The sequence below is a fragment of the Anopheles moucheti genome, chromosome 3, assembly GCF_943734755.1.
Source record: "Anopheles moucheti chromosome 3, idAnoMoucSN_F20_07, whole genome shotgun sequence".
NCBI classification, from domain to species: domain Eukaryota; kingdom Metazoa; phylum Arthropoda; class Insecta; order Diptera; family Culicidae; genus Anopheles; species Anopheles moucheti.
Genome location: NC_069141.1, coordinates 83,967,855 through 83,983,823, shown reverse-complemented (window position 1 = coordinate 83,983,823; position 15,969 = coordinate 83,967,855). Strand labels below are relative to the sequence as shown.

The 15,969-nt window shown below is 44.4% G+C and overlaps 3 protein-coding genes across 3 annotated transcripts; all 3 read left to right on the top strand.

Annotated features, from left to right (window-relative positions):
* Positions 1 to 1,229: 1,229 nt before the first annotated feature.
* Positions 1,230 to 4,290, top strand: LOC128304584 (uncharacterized). The gene is made up of 4 exons (XM_053041786.1): positions 1,230 to 1,549; positions 2,771 to 2,945; positions 3,444 to 3,527; positions 3,699 to 4,290. Exons 1-4 carry the CDS (start codon positions 1,230 to 1,232, stop codon positions 4,059 to 4,061), a joined length of 942 nt encoding a protein of 313 aa, XP_052897746.1. The 3' UTR covers positions 4,062 to 4,290.
* A 760-nt stretch (positions 4,291 to 5,050) lies between these two features.
* On the top strand, positions 5,051 to 7,682 carry LOC128302020 (dnaJ protein homolog 1-like). The gene has a single exon (XM_053038732.1). It carries the CDS (start codon positions 5,362 to 5,364, stop codon positions 6,400 to 6,402), a length of 1,041 nt encoding a protein of 346 aa, XP_052894692.1. The 5' UTR covers positions 5,051 to 5,361; the 3' UTR covers positions 6,403 to 7,682.
* A 2,043-nt stretch (positions 7,683 to 9,725) lies between these two features.
* LOC128302493 (patj homolog) lies at positions 9,726 to 15,483 on the top strand. Its single transcript, XM_053039328.1, has 3 exons — positions 9,726 to 10,463; positions 10,835 to 12,401; positions 12,459 to 15,483. Exons 1-3 carry the CDS (start codon positions 9,879 to 9,881, stop codon positions 13,226 to 13,228), a joined length of 2,922 nt encoding a protein of 973 aa, XP_052895288.1. The 5' UTR covers positions 9,726 to 9,878; the 3' UTR covers positions 13,229 to 15,483.
* Positions 15,484 to 15,969: the final 486 nt, after the last annotated feature.

The window sequence follows — 15,969 nt, the reverse complement described above, 5'->3', positions numbered from 1 at the left end:
AGACCGGCGCGTCTGCAACGTGCCTTTCTTCCATTCTTGCTGCCGCAACACATAATGGAAATGATCCCATGGCCAAAAGTGATCCCTCTATTGCTCCCGATGACGAAATTCGGCAACTTCAGCAACGCGTCGAATTACTGGAATTGCGTCGCAAGATCCAGGCACTGGAACTCCAGACAGGCTGTGATTCACCACCGGTTGCTGACTTGAAGCTGGATAAGACCATCGAGCCCTTTACGGGCGATGATGAGAGATGCATCCTACAATGGCTGGACGACTTGGAATACACTTTTTCGCTGCATCGAGTCAAGGAGGCGGATAAATTCGTCCACACTCGCCGGCTGCTAAAAGGATCTGCGGCTATTGTTGCCCAATCCTCTCGTGCCTCTACTGTGGAACAGTTAAAGGAGGAACTTATCTCCACTTTAAGCGTACCGCCTTCTGTTGAAACCGTACTTCGACAGTTACGATCCCGTCGTCTCTCTACAAAGGAAACTGCTTTGCGTTACGTGCTGGATATGCAACGTATCGCCAGTCGTGCTCCTGTTCCGGAACCCGAATTGGTCGACATCATTCTCGACGGTCTGGGTAACCCATCTCTCACTGCCGGAATGCGGTTCATAGCAACAAATGTAGAAGATTTAAAGCCGATGTTGAAGAAGTTCGAAGCGCTCCGGTCTCGAATAATCTTTAAACCAACCTCACCTTCTGTTCCGGAAAAAGCTCCTGTTTTGAACAGCCGAGGTATAACATCCAACATTAACCGATGTTATAACTGTTCGGAGTTTGGACATCACAAAAATAATTGCACTCGTCCCAACCGACCACCAGGGGCTTGCTTCAAGTGTTTCCAGATGGGACACACCCACAAAAATTGTCCTAAGACTGCTGCAAATGCTGCTGCCTATCCGGAAGCGACCAGCCATATTTCGGTAAATGATCCTGAAGTCTTGGCATTGGACGAATTGCAAGAAGTGAGTATTTCTTTTCTAAAATTAGGAAAGCCGGTTGTGATAGTTCAGGGAATCCAATCTTTAATTGATACAGGTAGCGCAGTAAGCTTTATTAATGAATCAATAGTGCCAGTAGGACTTCTAGCTGCACTGACGCCTTCCAGATATCGTGGCCTTGGGAATTCTCATCTTTATACCCGTGGTCAGGTTATATGTCGCATTAAATTCAGAGAAGTGATTCTCAATCATTCCTTCATTATATTACCTGAAAAATCAATGGCCTGGCCAATTATTATAGGTAGGGATTTACTTCCGTCGTTTAATATTTACCTTACGTACCTTAAGAATTCCACCCCTTTCATGAAGTCACCTCGAAATGAAATTATATTACCAAACCAGGATGCGTTAAGCGTAGCAGCCACTGAACTTTCTAATATTGATGTTTATGAAACAGAGCTCGAACTTGACATTGGTCCCTCATTACGTTCAAAGGACGCTGCTCTTGTCTTATCAATTGTAAAAGAAAATTACCTGAACGATTCTATTCAGCGCACTAAGCTGATAGATTATAAAATGAAGATTAACCTCACTCACCAGACCCCCATTTTCACTAAACCTCGTAGACTCTCCTATGCGGAACGAAACCAAGTTAGGGAAATAGTTTCCAAATTATTAGATGAGCAGATCATAAGACCAAGTAATTCTCCTTATGCCTCCGCCCTGGTGCTCGTTCGGAAGAAGAGTGGAGAGATACGTATGTGCGTGGACTATCGACCAATCAATAAGATTACGGTAAGAGACAACTACCCCCTTCCATTGATTGAAACCTGTTTGGAACACCTTTGTAATAAGAAGTTTTTCAGTCTGTTAGATTTGAGAAGTGGATTTCATCAAGTGCAAATGGATGAATCTTCCATTCCCTACACCTCTTTTGTTACTCCCGATGGCCAATATGAATATACGAAAATGCCTTTTGGACTTAAGAATGCTCCGTCTGAATTTCAACGCTTTATTAATTCGATCCTTCGTGAATTTATTGCTGAAGAGAAAATAGTCGTCTATTTGGATGATATTATCATCGCTTCCGTTGACCTTCCGTCTCATTTAAAAACTTTAGAAGCTGTTCTACAAAGGATCAAGGAGTCTGGTCTTGAACTTCGCATTGATAAGTGCAAGTTTGCACATGAAGAGTTAGATTATTTAGGATACAAGGCAAATGCTTCCGGTATCCGACCAAGCGACAGGCATATTAGTGCTCTACGAAACTACCCGATGCCTTTAAATACAAAACAACTTAGACGATGCTTGGGATTATTCTCTTACTTCCGACGTTTTGTTCCATCATTTTCTTGCATAGCTAAACCGCTAACCAAACTCCTTCAGAAGGATGCTACCTTCAACTTTGATGTTAATTGCCGTGAGGCTTTTGAGGCTCTTCGTGAGAGGCTAATTCAATCTCCCGTCCTCGCCATTTTTGACCCAAAAAGGGAAACCGAGCTTCACTGTGATGCAAGTTCATTTGGGTTTGGAGCAGTTCTGTTACAAAAGCAAGACGATAATAAACTTCATCCGATTGCCTATTTCTCGAAGACTACTTCGAAAGAGGAAGCAAAGTTGCATAGCTACGAGCTAGAAACGCTTTCAGTAATTTACGCACTTAAAAGATTTCACACCTATGTCCATGGACTTCCACTCAAGATCTTTACGGATTGTAACTCATTGGTTGAAACCTTAAAGAATCGTAATGGTTCTGCAAAAATTGCTCGATGGTCCCTATTCTTAGAAAACTATGATTATTCTATTCATTATCGTTCTGGAACTTCCATGGCTCATGTCGACGCCTTGAGCCGAACCGAAGCCATCGGTGCTATCAGTGAGTTGGATCTGGATTTCCAACTACAGATTGCACAATCTCGAGACCCTTCTATTGAATCCCTGAAGCGTAGACTTGAAACTGGTTCCGTTGAAGGATTTATCTTACAGGACGGTTTAGTATATCATCAATCTTCTGTCAATCCTCTTCAATTATATGTACCCTTTGAGATGGTGGATAATGTTATTCGACATAACCACGAAAAGATTGGCCATTTGGCCACTGTTAAGACCTTTGATTCTATTCGCCGACATTACTGGTTTCCTCAGATGAAAACCCGAATTGAGACTTTCATTAAAAATTGCATCAAATGCATCCTTTATTCAGCACCACCTCGAGTCAACGCTCGAAATCTATTCAGTATTCCGAAAGTACCCTTGCCGTTTGACACCCTGCATATTGATCATTTAGGTCCATTACCTAATACCGGTTCCCGTAAGAAATATCTTTTGGTTGTTATAGATGCTTTCACCAAATTTACAAAACTGTACGCTACTGCGACCACTAATACTCACGAGGTATGTGATATTCTTAATCAATATATGTCTTATTATAGTAGGCCAAGGCGCATTATAAGCGACCGTGCGACCTGTTTTACATCAACCCTTTTTAAGGAGTTCCTTGAATCTCACAATATTTCTCATATATTAAACGCTACAGCTTCTCCTCAAGCTAATGGTCAGGTCGAACGTGTTAATCGCGTGATTCGTCCCATATTAAGTAAATTATCTGATCTCGCCGATCATTCTGATTGGAACTTGCACTTACGCACTGCCGAGTATGCTCTTAATAACACTGTCCACAGTTCTACGAATTTTCTTCCATCTGTCCTTCTCTTCGGAACCGAGCAGCGGGGTGAGGTTGTAGATGAGTTATGCGAATTCCTTGAGTCTAAGATAGAAGATGGAGGAAAGGATATCAGTCATCTCCGTTCCGAGGCACAAACAAATATTAGAGCGTCACAAGACAGAAATGAACGATACGTTGCAGGAAAGACTAGACCAGCCCCTAATTTTAAGGAAGGAGAGTTAGTTGCCATTCGATATACAGACACGGCTAATGTTAGCAAAAAGCTTAACAAAAGGTTCCGCGGCCCTTACGTAATTCATAAAGTTCTTCCCCACGACAGGTACGTTGTTAGGGATGTCGAAGGATGTCAGAATACGCAGATGGCATATGATGGCGTTTTAGAAGCGGACAAGTTGAGGAAATGGGCTATCAGTGCTGAAACATAGGAGAACTTCTGTAGTAGTCAGAATTGAGGTCAATTCTAGGTCAGGACAGCCGAGCTGTAATGTCCTGTAGGATCATGACCGGTCGTATATCATTGTTCTGATCGCTAAACGTCAAAATGTAAATCCGTTAATTGGGCATGACAGCTTGCTGCGCAACTGTCATGCAGAAATATATTCTTGATTTGATCGTCGTTGAGAGAACATCTTCCGTCTTCCGTTTTTCCGTTCTTCCGTTCTTCCGTTCTTCCGTTCTTCCGTTCTTCCGTTTAATCTTTTCCGTTTGGTGCAACCATTGTAATTTCTGCTAGTGAAATTATTGATTTACGAGAGTGTAAAATAAAATCAGTGCATTACAGTATATTATCAACACCAAGGAAATACTGGCATTAAATGGTTCTGTTTTTGGTAAATGTTCAGGTAAAGTGAATGTTGAATGTTGCTTAACCGTTGTGTCAATAACCAAATCTACACCTTAATCTCTACGACCGGCATTCCCGGGTATAACTAGATTTTAACTTAGACTTAAATAACTTTTTTTGTATTGGAAATTAAAAATTTCAAATTTGGAACACAAAAACGGACATTAATTTTCTATACAAACGTGAAAAAACAGAATTTTAAAAGTTCCTGTAGTATTTTTAACGGTGTTTTCGTGTCTAAAAACCCACACATGCAGAATTAAATTTAAACACTGCCAACTCTGCTGTTCACATTTTGACAGAGTTGTGATGATCCCATTTGGAAATTCGCAGCCAAATAGAAATAAATTGAATTACCAACCGCATTTGCGGGCTTTATTCTCGAATAAACATTTCTCGAATCGTACAGTAGAATCAGCGCGTCCACAAGACGGACGGTTATTTTGACATTTGCGTTGAAGTTTCCAGTCGGTTGTAGTTTGGCTTCGAGAAGCATCTAGAAAAAATGTTTTCATATAAAGCTTCCGTCAGCGCTCGCAGGCGAAGGTAATGAAAGTCGAGCAAGCAACAGAGAAGCAATCGTTTGTTATTCCCGAAGCAAAGCAAACTGCAACGGCACGTTGTTGTGTGTCGAGTTTGAACAGAAAAACGTAGTAAACTGGTTCAAAAAGAAAGCAATTTGTGGATATTGCGATAGAAGAGTGAAATTCCAGTTGGAAAGACTTTTTGTGAGAGACGCGTTACTGTATTGAAATTCCAGTGCAAAAAGCTAACGGTGCATAAGGTGATAGAACGTTCTGGAACATATCGACCGTGTATTACGGTAGTGCGCAAGAACACCGTTAAGTAACAGCAAAACAAGAGCAACAGTATCAGCCACGATGGGGAAAGATTTCTACAAAATTCTCGGCGTTTCGAAAAGTGCCAGTGATGACGAGATTAAGAAGGCGTACCGCAAGCTTGCCCTGAAATATCACCCGGATAAGAACAAATCACCCCAGGCGGAGGAACGCTTCAAGGAGGTGGCCGAAGCGTACGAGGTGTTGTCGGATAAGAAAAAGCGCGACATCTACGACCAGTACGGCGAGGAAGGTCTCAAGGGTGGCGCTGGTGGTATGCCTGGTGCGGGTCAGGGTGGACAGTTCCAGTACAACTTCCACGGTGATCCGCGTGCCACGTTCGCACAGTTCTTCGGCACGAGCGACCCATTCAGCGTATTCTTCGGTACGGATGGTGGTGGCAACATCTTCCACCAGGAGATGGATGGCGATCCGTTCGGGTTCGACGGACGGGGCAGCGTTGGCGGTTTCCCCAATGGTGCCTTCCGTTCGCAGTCGTTTAACGTGCACGGGTCACCGCAGCGTAAGCAGAAACTGCAAGACCCAGCGATCGAACACGATTTATACGTTTCGCTGGAGGACGTTAATGCAGGTTGCCAGAAGAAGATGAAGATTTCGAAGATGGTGATGGGCCAGGATGGGTCCGCACGGAAGGAAGAGAAAATCCTAAGCATCAACGTGAAACCGGGCTGGAAGGCGGGCACAAAGATCACATTTCCGCGCGAAGGTGACCAGATTCCTGGCAAGGTCCCAGCCGACATTGTGTTTATCATCCGCGACAAACCGCACCAGCACTTCAAGCGCGAAGGCAGCGATATCAAGTACACGGCGAAGGTAACGCTGCGGCAGGCACTGTGCGGAACGACGGTGAATGTACCCACGTTAAGCGGTGAAATGTTGACCATCTCAACCGTGGGAGAAGTCGTGAAGCCACACACGGTCAAACGTCTGCAGAATCGGGGGTTGCCATTCCCGAAGGAACCCAGCCGGAAGGGTGATCTGGTGGTAGGGTTTGACATCCTTTTCCCCGATAAGGTGTCCGCAAGCACGAGAGAAATCCTAGCGGATCTGTTCCCAATGTAAGGTGTGGACCAAAAAGAAATAGGAGCAACTCAACGACCCTTAAAAACGGTACGCATCCGCTCGGTCTAACATCATCCAACAAGGTTAAATGCATCATCATCATCATCATCATTCTCGAACGTTCCAACACGTTCGGCACGTTCGGGAAGAAAGTGACGAGTTTCGAATGTGGCATGCGAACGAAAAGATTCAACGAACACAACAGGTGTAATCGCAGTCACTCGCGGATGCATTAGCGGATGGCGCGCAACAAAAATCGCTGTGCCACCCCATAGCTCACAGGAGCGAAGGTTCTAGTAGCCAGCAAAACCTTCAGATAGTGCACGTTTGAAGACGGTCTACGTGACAAACTGTGCGTGAGCAAAATAAAGTGAATCAAAATGTGGACGGACATCGTATGGGTCGCCAGCTGGAATGCATCACAGTTGAAGGGTGAGGAATCATCTCGATCAATCCCTCCTCCGCCTTCTGCTGTTGCCCCTACACCTATACGCGCCATCCCAATGTCTACTACGTCGTTAAGATACACGGCAACGGAACCGATGTGCAAAGTGTATCACTTAACGGATGTGTACGTGTAATATGTGCGCGCGCGCGTGTGTGTAGGGAAGTGTATTTTAGCGCCCTCTATTGGCATACCATAGCAACGATAACCAGACAGGGGAGCATTTTTGCCGTAACGAAGATTCTAGAAGAAAATGTGCGCGGATCGCGTAGTACTGTTTAAATAGCCAGTCATCATCTCATCCACATTCGGGTGGCGCGTGTACTGCCGTATGAGGCGCATCGTTTAGATTCCAAAGAGAGGGAAAACTACATTGGGGTAGTAGAAAATCACTGACCGTAGGGCGCGAAGTTGGGGTGTGCCACCTACAACTCTCTAGCGAGTTGAACAGAGAAGGAAGTTAGAGAGAAAGCTAGCATGTAAATGTGTACCTTGTTTTATGTTGATAATGTTTCAAATCAGAACAGCCGGAGGATAAGGGGTTCGCTGGACGAGGACGAGAAAATGTGTCGCAAACACGTTGTATATATTCAATAGTAGTGCGGGGCTATTTTAAGGGAGGGTTAAATGCGTTATTTAAGAAGCTCACTTTAGTTGACATTTCGAGACAGGGAGGGAGGTCGAGTCGAGACAAGTAGGAAACTGCGATTTTTGATTTATTCAAATTAGGAAAAGCAATCTGACCGGATCGTTACTTTGCCAAATTTAGTACACAGCAGCACCATCCGCCGAGGGCCAATGGGAGGAATTAACGGTGTTATTGTGGATGCGTTTGCGAGTAATTTGCTTCCTTTTCGGAAAGACTGAATGAACGTTGTAAGCGGAAATTGTAATGGTATTAGAAATGAAAAATTCTTCAGTGATGAGGAAAAAACGCCCTTAGAAATATTAAATTAGCAAAATGCGAATTTTAACAACGTCAAAGAACAAAGAAGCACCACCGGAATGCATCCTCCACAGCACCGTTGTGCCCCAAATAACCCTGTGAGGGTGGTGTGTGATTGTGTGTTTTTGTGTAAGCGATAGGCGAATATACGGATGGTAGTTGAATGTTTAATATTATTGAGTACGTTCTAGTACACGCAATCGTCATCAGTGGAAAAAGGGCCGCAACAGATTTAAGTTTACCCCTTCGATGGCCCTTCTTTCCAATCACCTTCCTCCCTCATATGAAGCTGTGTACTCATTTCATGTATGATTTTTTATGTTTAACTCAAATTGAGATCGATTATGGAGTTTTTAAGCTTACGTTAGTTCTAATAAATCACTCGAAAGCTTAAAAGTATGTTAAATCAAACATTTCTCGTATTTTTGTGTTGGTTGTCAGTTTATTGATATTGAAAGAAACTTCGGTCGTAATTGGAGGTCAGTCCTATTTGTAGTTGGTAGGAAAGCTCCACAACATTGATCACCACGATTGACTTTCTCAACAACGTTCGAGACGTGGTTAGCAGAGCACAGTCAGCTGTTTTGAAGCAACACCCCGTTCCGTGGCATTTAATTTTTCATTTTTTCTTCTTCCAAAAATGTCACCACAATGGCTCATTCAATGTTGCTACAATAAAACGGGTTTAATCGTAGAGGAATATTTTGAGTTTGTTTGCTTGATTTTTCTTTTCCGTCTTAAAATAAGCAGCGTGTCGGAAGAAAGGAGCCGCGCATAATCCGAGAAAAGCAATACGATTGATTACGCCATCAGGTGATAGTTTTTTATATAGTGTTGGAACATAGTAGTTCGTTGCTTTGCATGTGTATTGGAGTGTGGATTCAACCCGGATCACGTTGTTCGGGAAGGCTCGATTGCGTTCGCGGTTTTAGAGTGGGGGTATGAAATTGGGTGGAGAGTCGGTGGAACACGCGTCACGAAGGCACGTGCCGTCCCCGGGTTTTCCATTCGGATCAAGACTGCTTGTTTTGGTCCGTGGTCATGTTAATTTACCGCTGTCCTAGAAGGCTAGAATGGAACGTTCCATACGTGAAAGTCTTCGTTAGAGATACTGTAGTATCTGCTCCAGTTCTCGTTATGATAAAATCCGTATCAAGGCGGCTATTCATTACTATTTATAGCAATAGATACAAAAAGGTGCCTGCAAGAGTGTGATTCGATAACAGATAATGAAGACCATTTAAATGCATATTTTCTTATCATGAAACTTTGATTTGAATGTGGTGGTCATTTTTTACACCGCACAGCAGCATTACTTAAATATAGTAACATTTTAGATGTAATTTACAACAATCAATAGGATATAAAAATATAGGAATCAGTTGCATTTTTTGGAATATGTAGTTTCGTGTAATCTTACTCTTATGAGCAGTAGTGTAGATATCACAGCGAGTGGGTCATCTTCAATCTTGGTCGCATTTTTAATTACAAAATATTTGTATTAAAATATATTCAACTAGGATTTATCTTGCTATTATTTTACTCAATTTCATCTGATAAAATATACAAAATTTTAAAAATGATGAAAAAAAATTGTTATCGTTTTAGAGAACTTTGCTTTGGTGGAGCTTTTATGCAACACAAAATATTAATATTTGAATTGTCGTTAATTCATTTCTTCGTTTAACACCCAGGTTTAATTAACATTTTTCTAATAATTATAAGTATTGTACCTTTAATAAATTTGAACTAGCAGTAGTAACCCTGTATTGCTCTAGATCAATTTCTTGCAAAAACAATAACTGTCAATGTCATCCCACTGACAGTTATTTGTGTGTGGTTTTTTTTCTCTAGCTGTGCGCACGTAAACACATAATTGGAAAGGAATTTTCTTGTGCGTGGAAAAAAGGAGAGAAAAGAGGCGTATCTTTCTGCAGCGCAACATAGTAAATTGTAACAAAAGAGCTTTCTTACGGCATTTGTGGCAAGTTCGGTTTTATTTGAATGCACGAGTGCATTTTGCTCTGTTCGTGTCGGTAGCGTGTGTTGAGCCCTGTGAGTGTTTTCTAGTGGCCGTGTGGGTGCATGCATGCGAACGCCAAGATGCATCTCTCCAGCGATGTCTCGAATGCGCTGAAGCACATCGAAATCATCAAGCAGACGGTCGAGGAGATGGAGCCCAACAAGCTGCAGCTCAATGTAAGCGACGACCTGAAGCTGGTGCTCGATCTGCTGCAGGATCCGGTATTTCGCAACATCGTCCAAATCCAGGACTCATTGGCGGAATTGAACCATCAGATCACGCAGCACCCCTCGATACTTCCGGGCGACTTCGATATTGCGAACAGTGGCGAACTGGTGCTGAGTGTCCCACCCGGTACGGATTTGTTCGAGGCGGACTACCAGGATGAGCAGCGGGTCCCATCGGCCCAGATCTCTCCCGGTAGTCCCGGTCCGGGTGGTATGCTGGTTGTTACCGGACAGCCGAAACTGAATCTACTCGACCATGCCCAGCTCCAGGCGACTGGAGGTGGTTCAATGGGCCAGACGGGTGTTACGCCCGTACCACAACACCTGCAGCAACAGCCCCTGGATGCGCAACAGTTGCTGAATGCGTCAATGCAGCTGACCAACGACACGTCGCTGTTCGAGGTGCCTTCGATTGTTCAAGTATTTTACTGTTTTACTTCATTTCGTCTTCTCAAGGCCGCCACATGCACTTGTCGTTGGATGTGTCAATAATCGATTTTCTAATTTTAGCGAGCATTTGTTGAAGAATGTACAACGAAGACGAGGAATCATTATTGCAGATAATTGCTTAGCTCATTAGCTGCACTGAAATGTACATTTGCTGTTTAAGAACGTCAAGAAATCAAACAGAATCATTGAATTATCTTTTTGCTATTTGTGAAGAAAATGTCACCTAAAACGCACCCCACTCTTTAAAAACTTCCCCCACAGACAAGTGCATGTGGTACATCCAACTGTATCCGTCTACGTATTCCTTTTTCCTTTCTAACCCTTTCGTTTTCTATCATCAGGACCACCATCACAAGCTTCAGCCGGAGCAGACAGATCAGCATCCACTCGGAGGGCCGTTTAACGATTCTCCCAAATCGGTACCGGAAACGATCGTTGCTGGCGGTTCTCCAGCTGACTGGTCCCGCATACTCGACATCGAGCTAGTAAACGATGGGACCGGACTGGGTTTCGGTATTATAGGCGCCCGTACAACAGGTGTCACGGTAAAAACGATTCTGGCGGGTGGGGTGGCAGATCGCGATGGAAGGCTGAAGAGTGGCGATCAAATCCTCCAGATCGGTGACGTTAACCTGCACGAGATGGTTTCGGAACAAGTTGCCTCCGTTTTGCGACAGTCCGGTACGCATGTACAGCTCGTAGTGGCACGACCGATCGATCCGGCAACGGTGGGAACAACCGAGTACGATCATTCCGCTATCGTACCAACGGTGCTATTGGCAAACCCGCTGAAACTGAAACAGTATCTAGCGGATTCCGGGTTCGGCGATATCTACGGTGTGTACTCCATCGCAAACCTCGACAGCCCGGGGTTGGACAATCCGTTCGGCAAGGAAAGCCCACTGCCAGACTTCCCCGAGACGGAGGTGTTTACGGTGGAGTTGCGAAAGGATCAGAACGGGTTGGGCATCACGATTGCAGGGTACGTTTGCGAGAAGGAGGAACTGTCCGGTATATTCGTGAAAAGTGTTTCACCGGGCAGTGCGGCCGATCTGAGTGGCAAGATACAAGTGAACGACCGTATTATCGAGGTGGACGGTCAGTCACTGCACGGTTTCTCCAACCATCAAGCGGTAGATGTGCTGAAACAGAGCGGTCACGTAGTTAAGCTGTGCCTGGAGAGGTATCTGCGTGGCCCGAAGTACGACCAGCTGCAGCAGGCAATCGCAGCCAACGAGATGAAACCTCCAACACCAGCCACACCACCGCCACCACTCGGTCCAACCGATCTGTCCAAGTATGGTAGCAACATACTGGACATCTTGCCTCCGCAAGCACTGCAACGCACTCAGGGAAAGGAACTGGATGGGCCGGGTGAGATTGAGGACGAGCTAGATGATAGCGATGTAGTCGGGATGGGTGGAGACGCATCCATCGTACACGTGGCCGGACACAAGAAATTGTCCCGGGCGAAAGATTCGATCGATACGCAAGAATATCGAGAAAAAATCAAGGAGGCCACAATCATTGCTGAGGCAGGTGCGTTGGAAGACAGCGCTCTCATGGACGCTACCAATCCGGTGGCAATTGCACGACACCATCAGAGTACTGCAAAGTTGCGTAGTTCGCTAAAGGGCGCTACCACCGTGGAGGAAGTCTCCCCGGACCAGGATCCCGACACGACGTACATCGTGAAGAAGTGGACCAACATACTTGGCCCGGAGGTTCAGATAATTGTGGCGAATATTCGCAAATTCGCTGCATCGAGTGGGCTCGGAATCTCTCTCGAGGGAACGGTGGATGTGGAGGGTGGGAAGGAAGTTCGTCCACATCACTACATTCGTTCGATCTTACCGGAAGGTCCGGTAGGACAGAATGGGCTGTTGCGTTCGGGTGATGAGTTGCTTGGTAAGCTAACTTCAATCGGCGTTTCAGTTGAATTGTACTCATGATCTTTTTTTTTAGAGGTTAACGGTCAACGCTTGCTCGGAATGAATCATCTTAAAGTGGTGTCGATCCTGAAGGAGTTGCCACAGGATGTGTGCATGGTGTGCGCTCGAGGTGATCCAGATCTGTTGCGATTTACCGAGGAGCAACTGATCAGCTCGCTGGAGGCAGATGTGGCCAAACGCAACACTCAGCATCATCACCCGCAGTTGCACGGAAGTCTAACGCCGTCGGAACGATTGGTGAAAGCAAAATCGGACGGCAGTTTGGCCACTACTAATGGTACGGGGATGGGCGGTGGACCCGGCGGTGTCGGTGTGGGCGATGGATTTTCCAAGATCAAATCACGCAGCCTCGAACCGCTCACTGGGCTAGCAATGTGGAGCTCGGAGCCACAGATCATCGAGCTGATCAAGGGAGAGCGTGGGCTCGGGTTCTCCATACTCGACTATCAGGATCCGCTCGATCCGAACGATACACTGATCGTTATCCGATCGCTCGTCCCCGGCGGTGTGGCCCAGCTCGATGGGAGACTTATTCCCGGCGATCGTTTGCTGTTCGTCAACGATACGATCCTAGAGAACGCTTCACTCGATCAAGCGGTACAGGCATTGAAAGGCGCCCCGAAGGGTGTAGTGCGTATCGGTGTTGCCAAACCACTTCCCATGCAGGACTCGTCACTCGCGGCACCACCGTTCGACGAGAAGAGTGTAGCGGACAGCAATGGGGCCGGTTCCGGTAGCGGTAAGATGTTGTCGCTGGCCAAACCGGATATAATAATGGAATGAGGATGTTTAGTCATAAGCAGAAATGAATATGAGCGCTTTTCGGAGCTGTACCTCCGGTTGGACGCCCTGCTTGAGTTGATTGACGGTGCGACCCATGCCGAACGGTTTGTCGTTTAGTTCGGTCCCGGTTGTAACACCGTCTCTGCCTCCCAATACCACCACCGCCACCACGACCACCGCAAATCGCTATCAGCACCTTCCTGTGTGAAGGAAACGCAAGGCAACGGCGAACGAAGCAAGACCGCTACCTACCATCACCAAACCTTTCCCGAAAGCTTTTCTACTAAATAATTCCGCCCCAATGTATGCGCTTTGCTTTGGATTATTTATGGTTTTTTTTTTCGTTTGACGACGCATTTCCGTTTGTCGTGTCCCGGAACAGTGCTCATATTTCGAGCTACCGGTAATCCGTCTTCCATTACAAAAAAAACTCTTGTTTTGTAAAGAGATAGATCTCTTACACTTCCACCCCTCCCATTGACATCGTTCTAGTGTAGTATTGGTTCATTCCTCATTACGCATCAAACCATCCTCGATCCCGGATAACTTCCCCCGCACAGTCCGACCGCACATTTGCACCCAAGAAAGCCAAAAAGAAGAGAAAAAAATCATAAGAAGAGAACAACGCAATGGCATTATATTTAAAGTTGTTAATATAGAACAATGTTCAGCATACAAGCAAAACAAAAGACGACTCATAAAGCAAACGTCATCATATTTTCTCACTCAATACAATTGCACACGAATATCCGGAATGCCAAAAACACGCGCACCCACCAAAAGAAAAAAAATATTGAAGGGAAGAGAACAAAGGTACTTAAGAAATACTTGCACCATATTAAGAACATACACACACAGCTTTCACTAAGGTGCACCCAACTTCTGTCGTTTGATCTTGTCGTTATTGCACTTTGCACTCAAAAAAGAAGGAATTAACTCTCCCAGTTTCGTTGAGTTCTATCTATCTACATCCTTTCAAACCAAATGTCGTTGTCAGTAATGGCATCTATTGGGAGGGATTTCAATTTAGTTAATTGTTTTAGAAAAATGTACGCACCCGACAGGTATTGGCGTACTAATTAGCTTAATTGTTTTAGCATAATTTATGCAATTTGTTTTATACTACTATGTACTTATTCGTTTGTGAAGAAGGCAACGACAAAGAAAGGCTTTGTTTAGAATTATACTTTGGTTTTACTACACACAAAATGCAACTATACTCACGTGCACATAAAGATGCACCTCTCAGAAAAAAAACACTCATGAATATACCCATGGCTATCACACTTCACGTAGTGCACCCCATAATCAAAACAAAACTAGCGTGTAGAGTCGAATAACTCACCTTATCATCTGTATTATTTGATCTAAAGTGCATACTCTCACTCACCTTTCTATCATTACTTTGTTTGGTAAGGTTACACGTTTTCTAAGTATTAAATTGCTATAATGCCAGATAAAGCTTCAAGCGTGCGTCTGCTTGTGCTTGAGGTGCTGACAATTTACTTCGTGCGTTTTATAATTGGACCTCGACCTAATCGTACTTACATTCTCTACATTGAGTTGATCAACAAAACAAAAATGAAACAATTGTCCTTTACCATTTACTTACTTTCCTAAACAACTAAACAATCTTCTCGCTCGTACTCGCGCGATCTTACGCAAGCAAGAATGCAGAACAGAAAAGCTAATGGTGGATTATTGATTTCTGACTTATGACGTTAATTGGAAGATAATAAGAACAAAAAACAACATGAAAGAGAATGAAAAAAGAAATACAAGTGGAAAAAAAACACCACTTTGTAAAACAAACATGCGTTAACGGAAAATGCAGATAACGGAAGCAAAGAAGCACGGGAATAAATGCAAATAGGAAAATATAAGTAGCAGAACATAGAAGAACTAACACACCATACAAAGCAAGCATTGAATGGTATGAAATAGCAAGTGATATGGGTTAGAAAGTAGAGCAGAATAGAAGACAAACGCATGCAAAAAACGTAACTAGAATATGAGTGAATATGAATGGAAGAGCCAACAGGAAGAAGGGCGTACACATGTACAAGCAACCGTTGACAATCGCGGTTCATGTGCGTAAACGTATCCTTGTCAGCTCAGGTGAACTGAGTTCACATCGATTGAATCTCGTAGGACCGGCGGTAGATCAACACCCTAATCTCCTGCTAACGGATATGTTCGGCTACATGGGAATGTTTCGTACAGAATAGGTACTTCCTATACGGTGTTTGTGTATGTATGTAGTATACTAGAACCATATCATCCACTGCGACATCGTTGGCTGTAGATAGTGCATGGATCAGAGGTATGTTTACATTGCATCATTCGCGCTACTACTAAAAACCAATCACTTTGCTATCTAGATAGAAGATCGGTAACCACGTAGAGGGTTACGATACAGCAGCAAATGGAGTCACATTTTTTTTCATAGAGAGGCGGTACAAATCGCGCTGCGGGAGTTCTTATCGTTAATAGCCCATCCAGTTGCATTCTCGGTGCTTTAGGTCATTTGCGATTAGAGGGAACACGATCTTATCTACTGGCTTTGGCGAGACCGAAACAGATCCACAGACAAACCAACTCTGTTAATTAACAAGGGTGTGCGGGTGTGTGGGTACATGTTTACGTTTCATGTCATGGCAGAAGATCAAGCTCCTTTCCCATTTAGACATGTCTCCTCTTGCCTTGATAGCTAGATCTGGAATACATTCCAAAACCCCCGC

What these genes read in the sequence shown, in the direction of transcription:
- LOC128304584 (XM_053041786.1), top strand. Translation starts at nt 1,230, where the DNA reads ATGGCCTGGCCAATTATTATAGGTAGGGATTTACTTCCGTCGTTTAAT. An exon ending in AAGATTAACCTCACTCACCA is followed by an intron (nt 1,550 to 2,770) that starts GACCCCCATTTT and finishes TTATCGTTCTGG; the next exon opens with AACTTCCATGGCTCATGTCG. An exon ending in AGGTCGAACGTGTTAATCGC is followed by an intron (nt 3,528 to 3,698) that starts GTGATTCGTCCC and finishes GTTGTAGATGAG; the next exon opens with TTATGCGAATTCCTTGAGTC.
- LOC128302020 (XM_053038732.1), top strand. Translation starts at nt 5,362, where the DNA reads ATGGGGAAAGATTTCTACAAAATTCTCGGCGTTTCGAAAAGTGCCAGT.
- LOC128302493 (XM_053039328.1), top strand. Translation starts at nt 9,879, where the DNA reads ATGCATGCGAACGCCAAGATGCATCTCTCCAGCGATGTCTCGAATGCG. An exon ending in AGGTGCCTTCGATTGTTCAA is followed by an intron (nt 10,464 to 10,834) that starts GTATTTTACTGT and finishes TTCTATCATCAG; the next exon opens with GACCACCATCACAAGCTTCA. An exon ending in TTCGGGTGATGAGTTGCTTG is followed by an intron (nt 12,402 to 12,458) that starts GTAAGCTAACTT and finishes CTTTTTTTTTAG; the next exon opens with AGGTTAACGGTCAACGCTTG.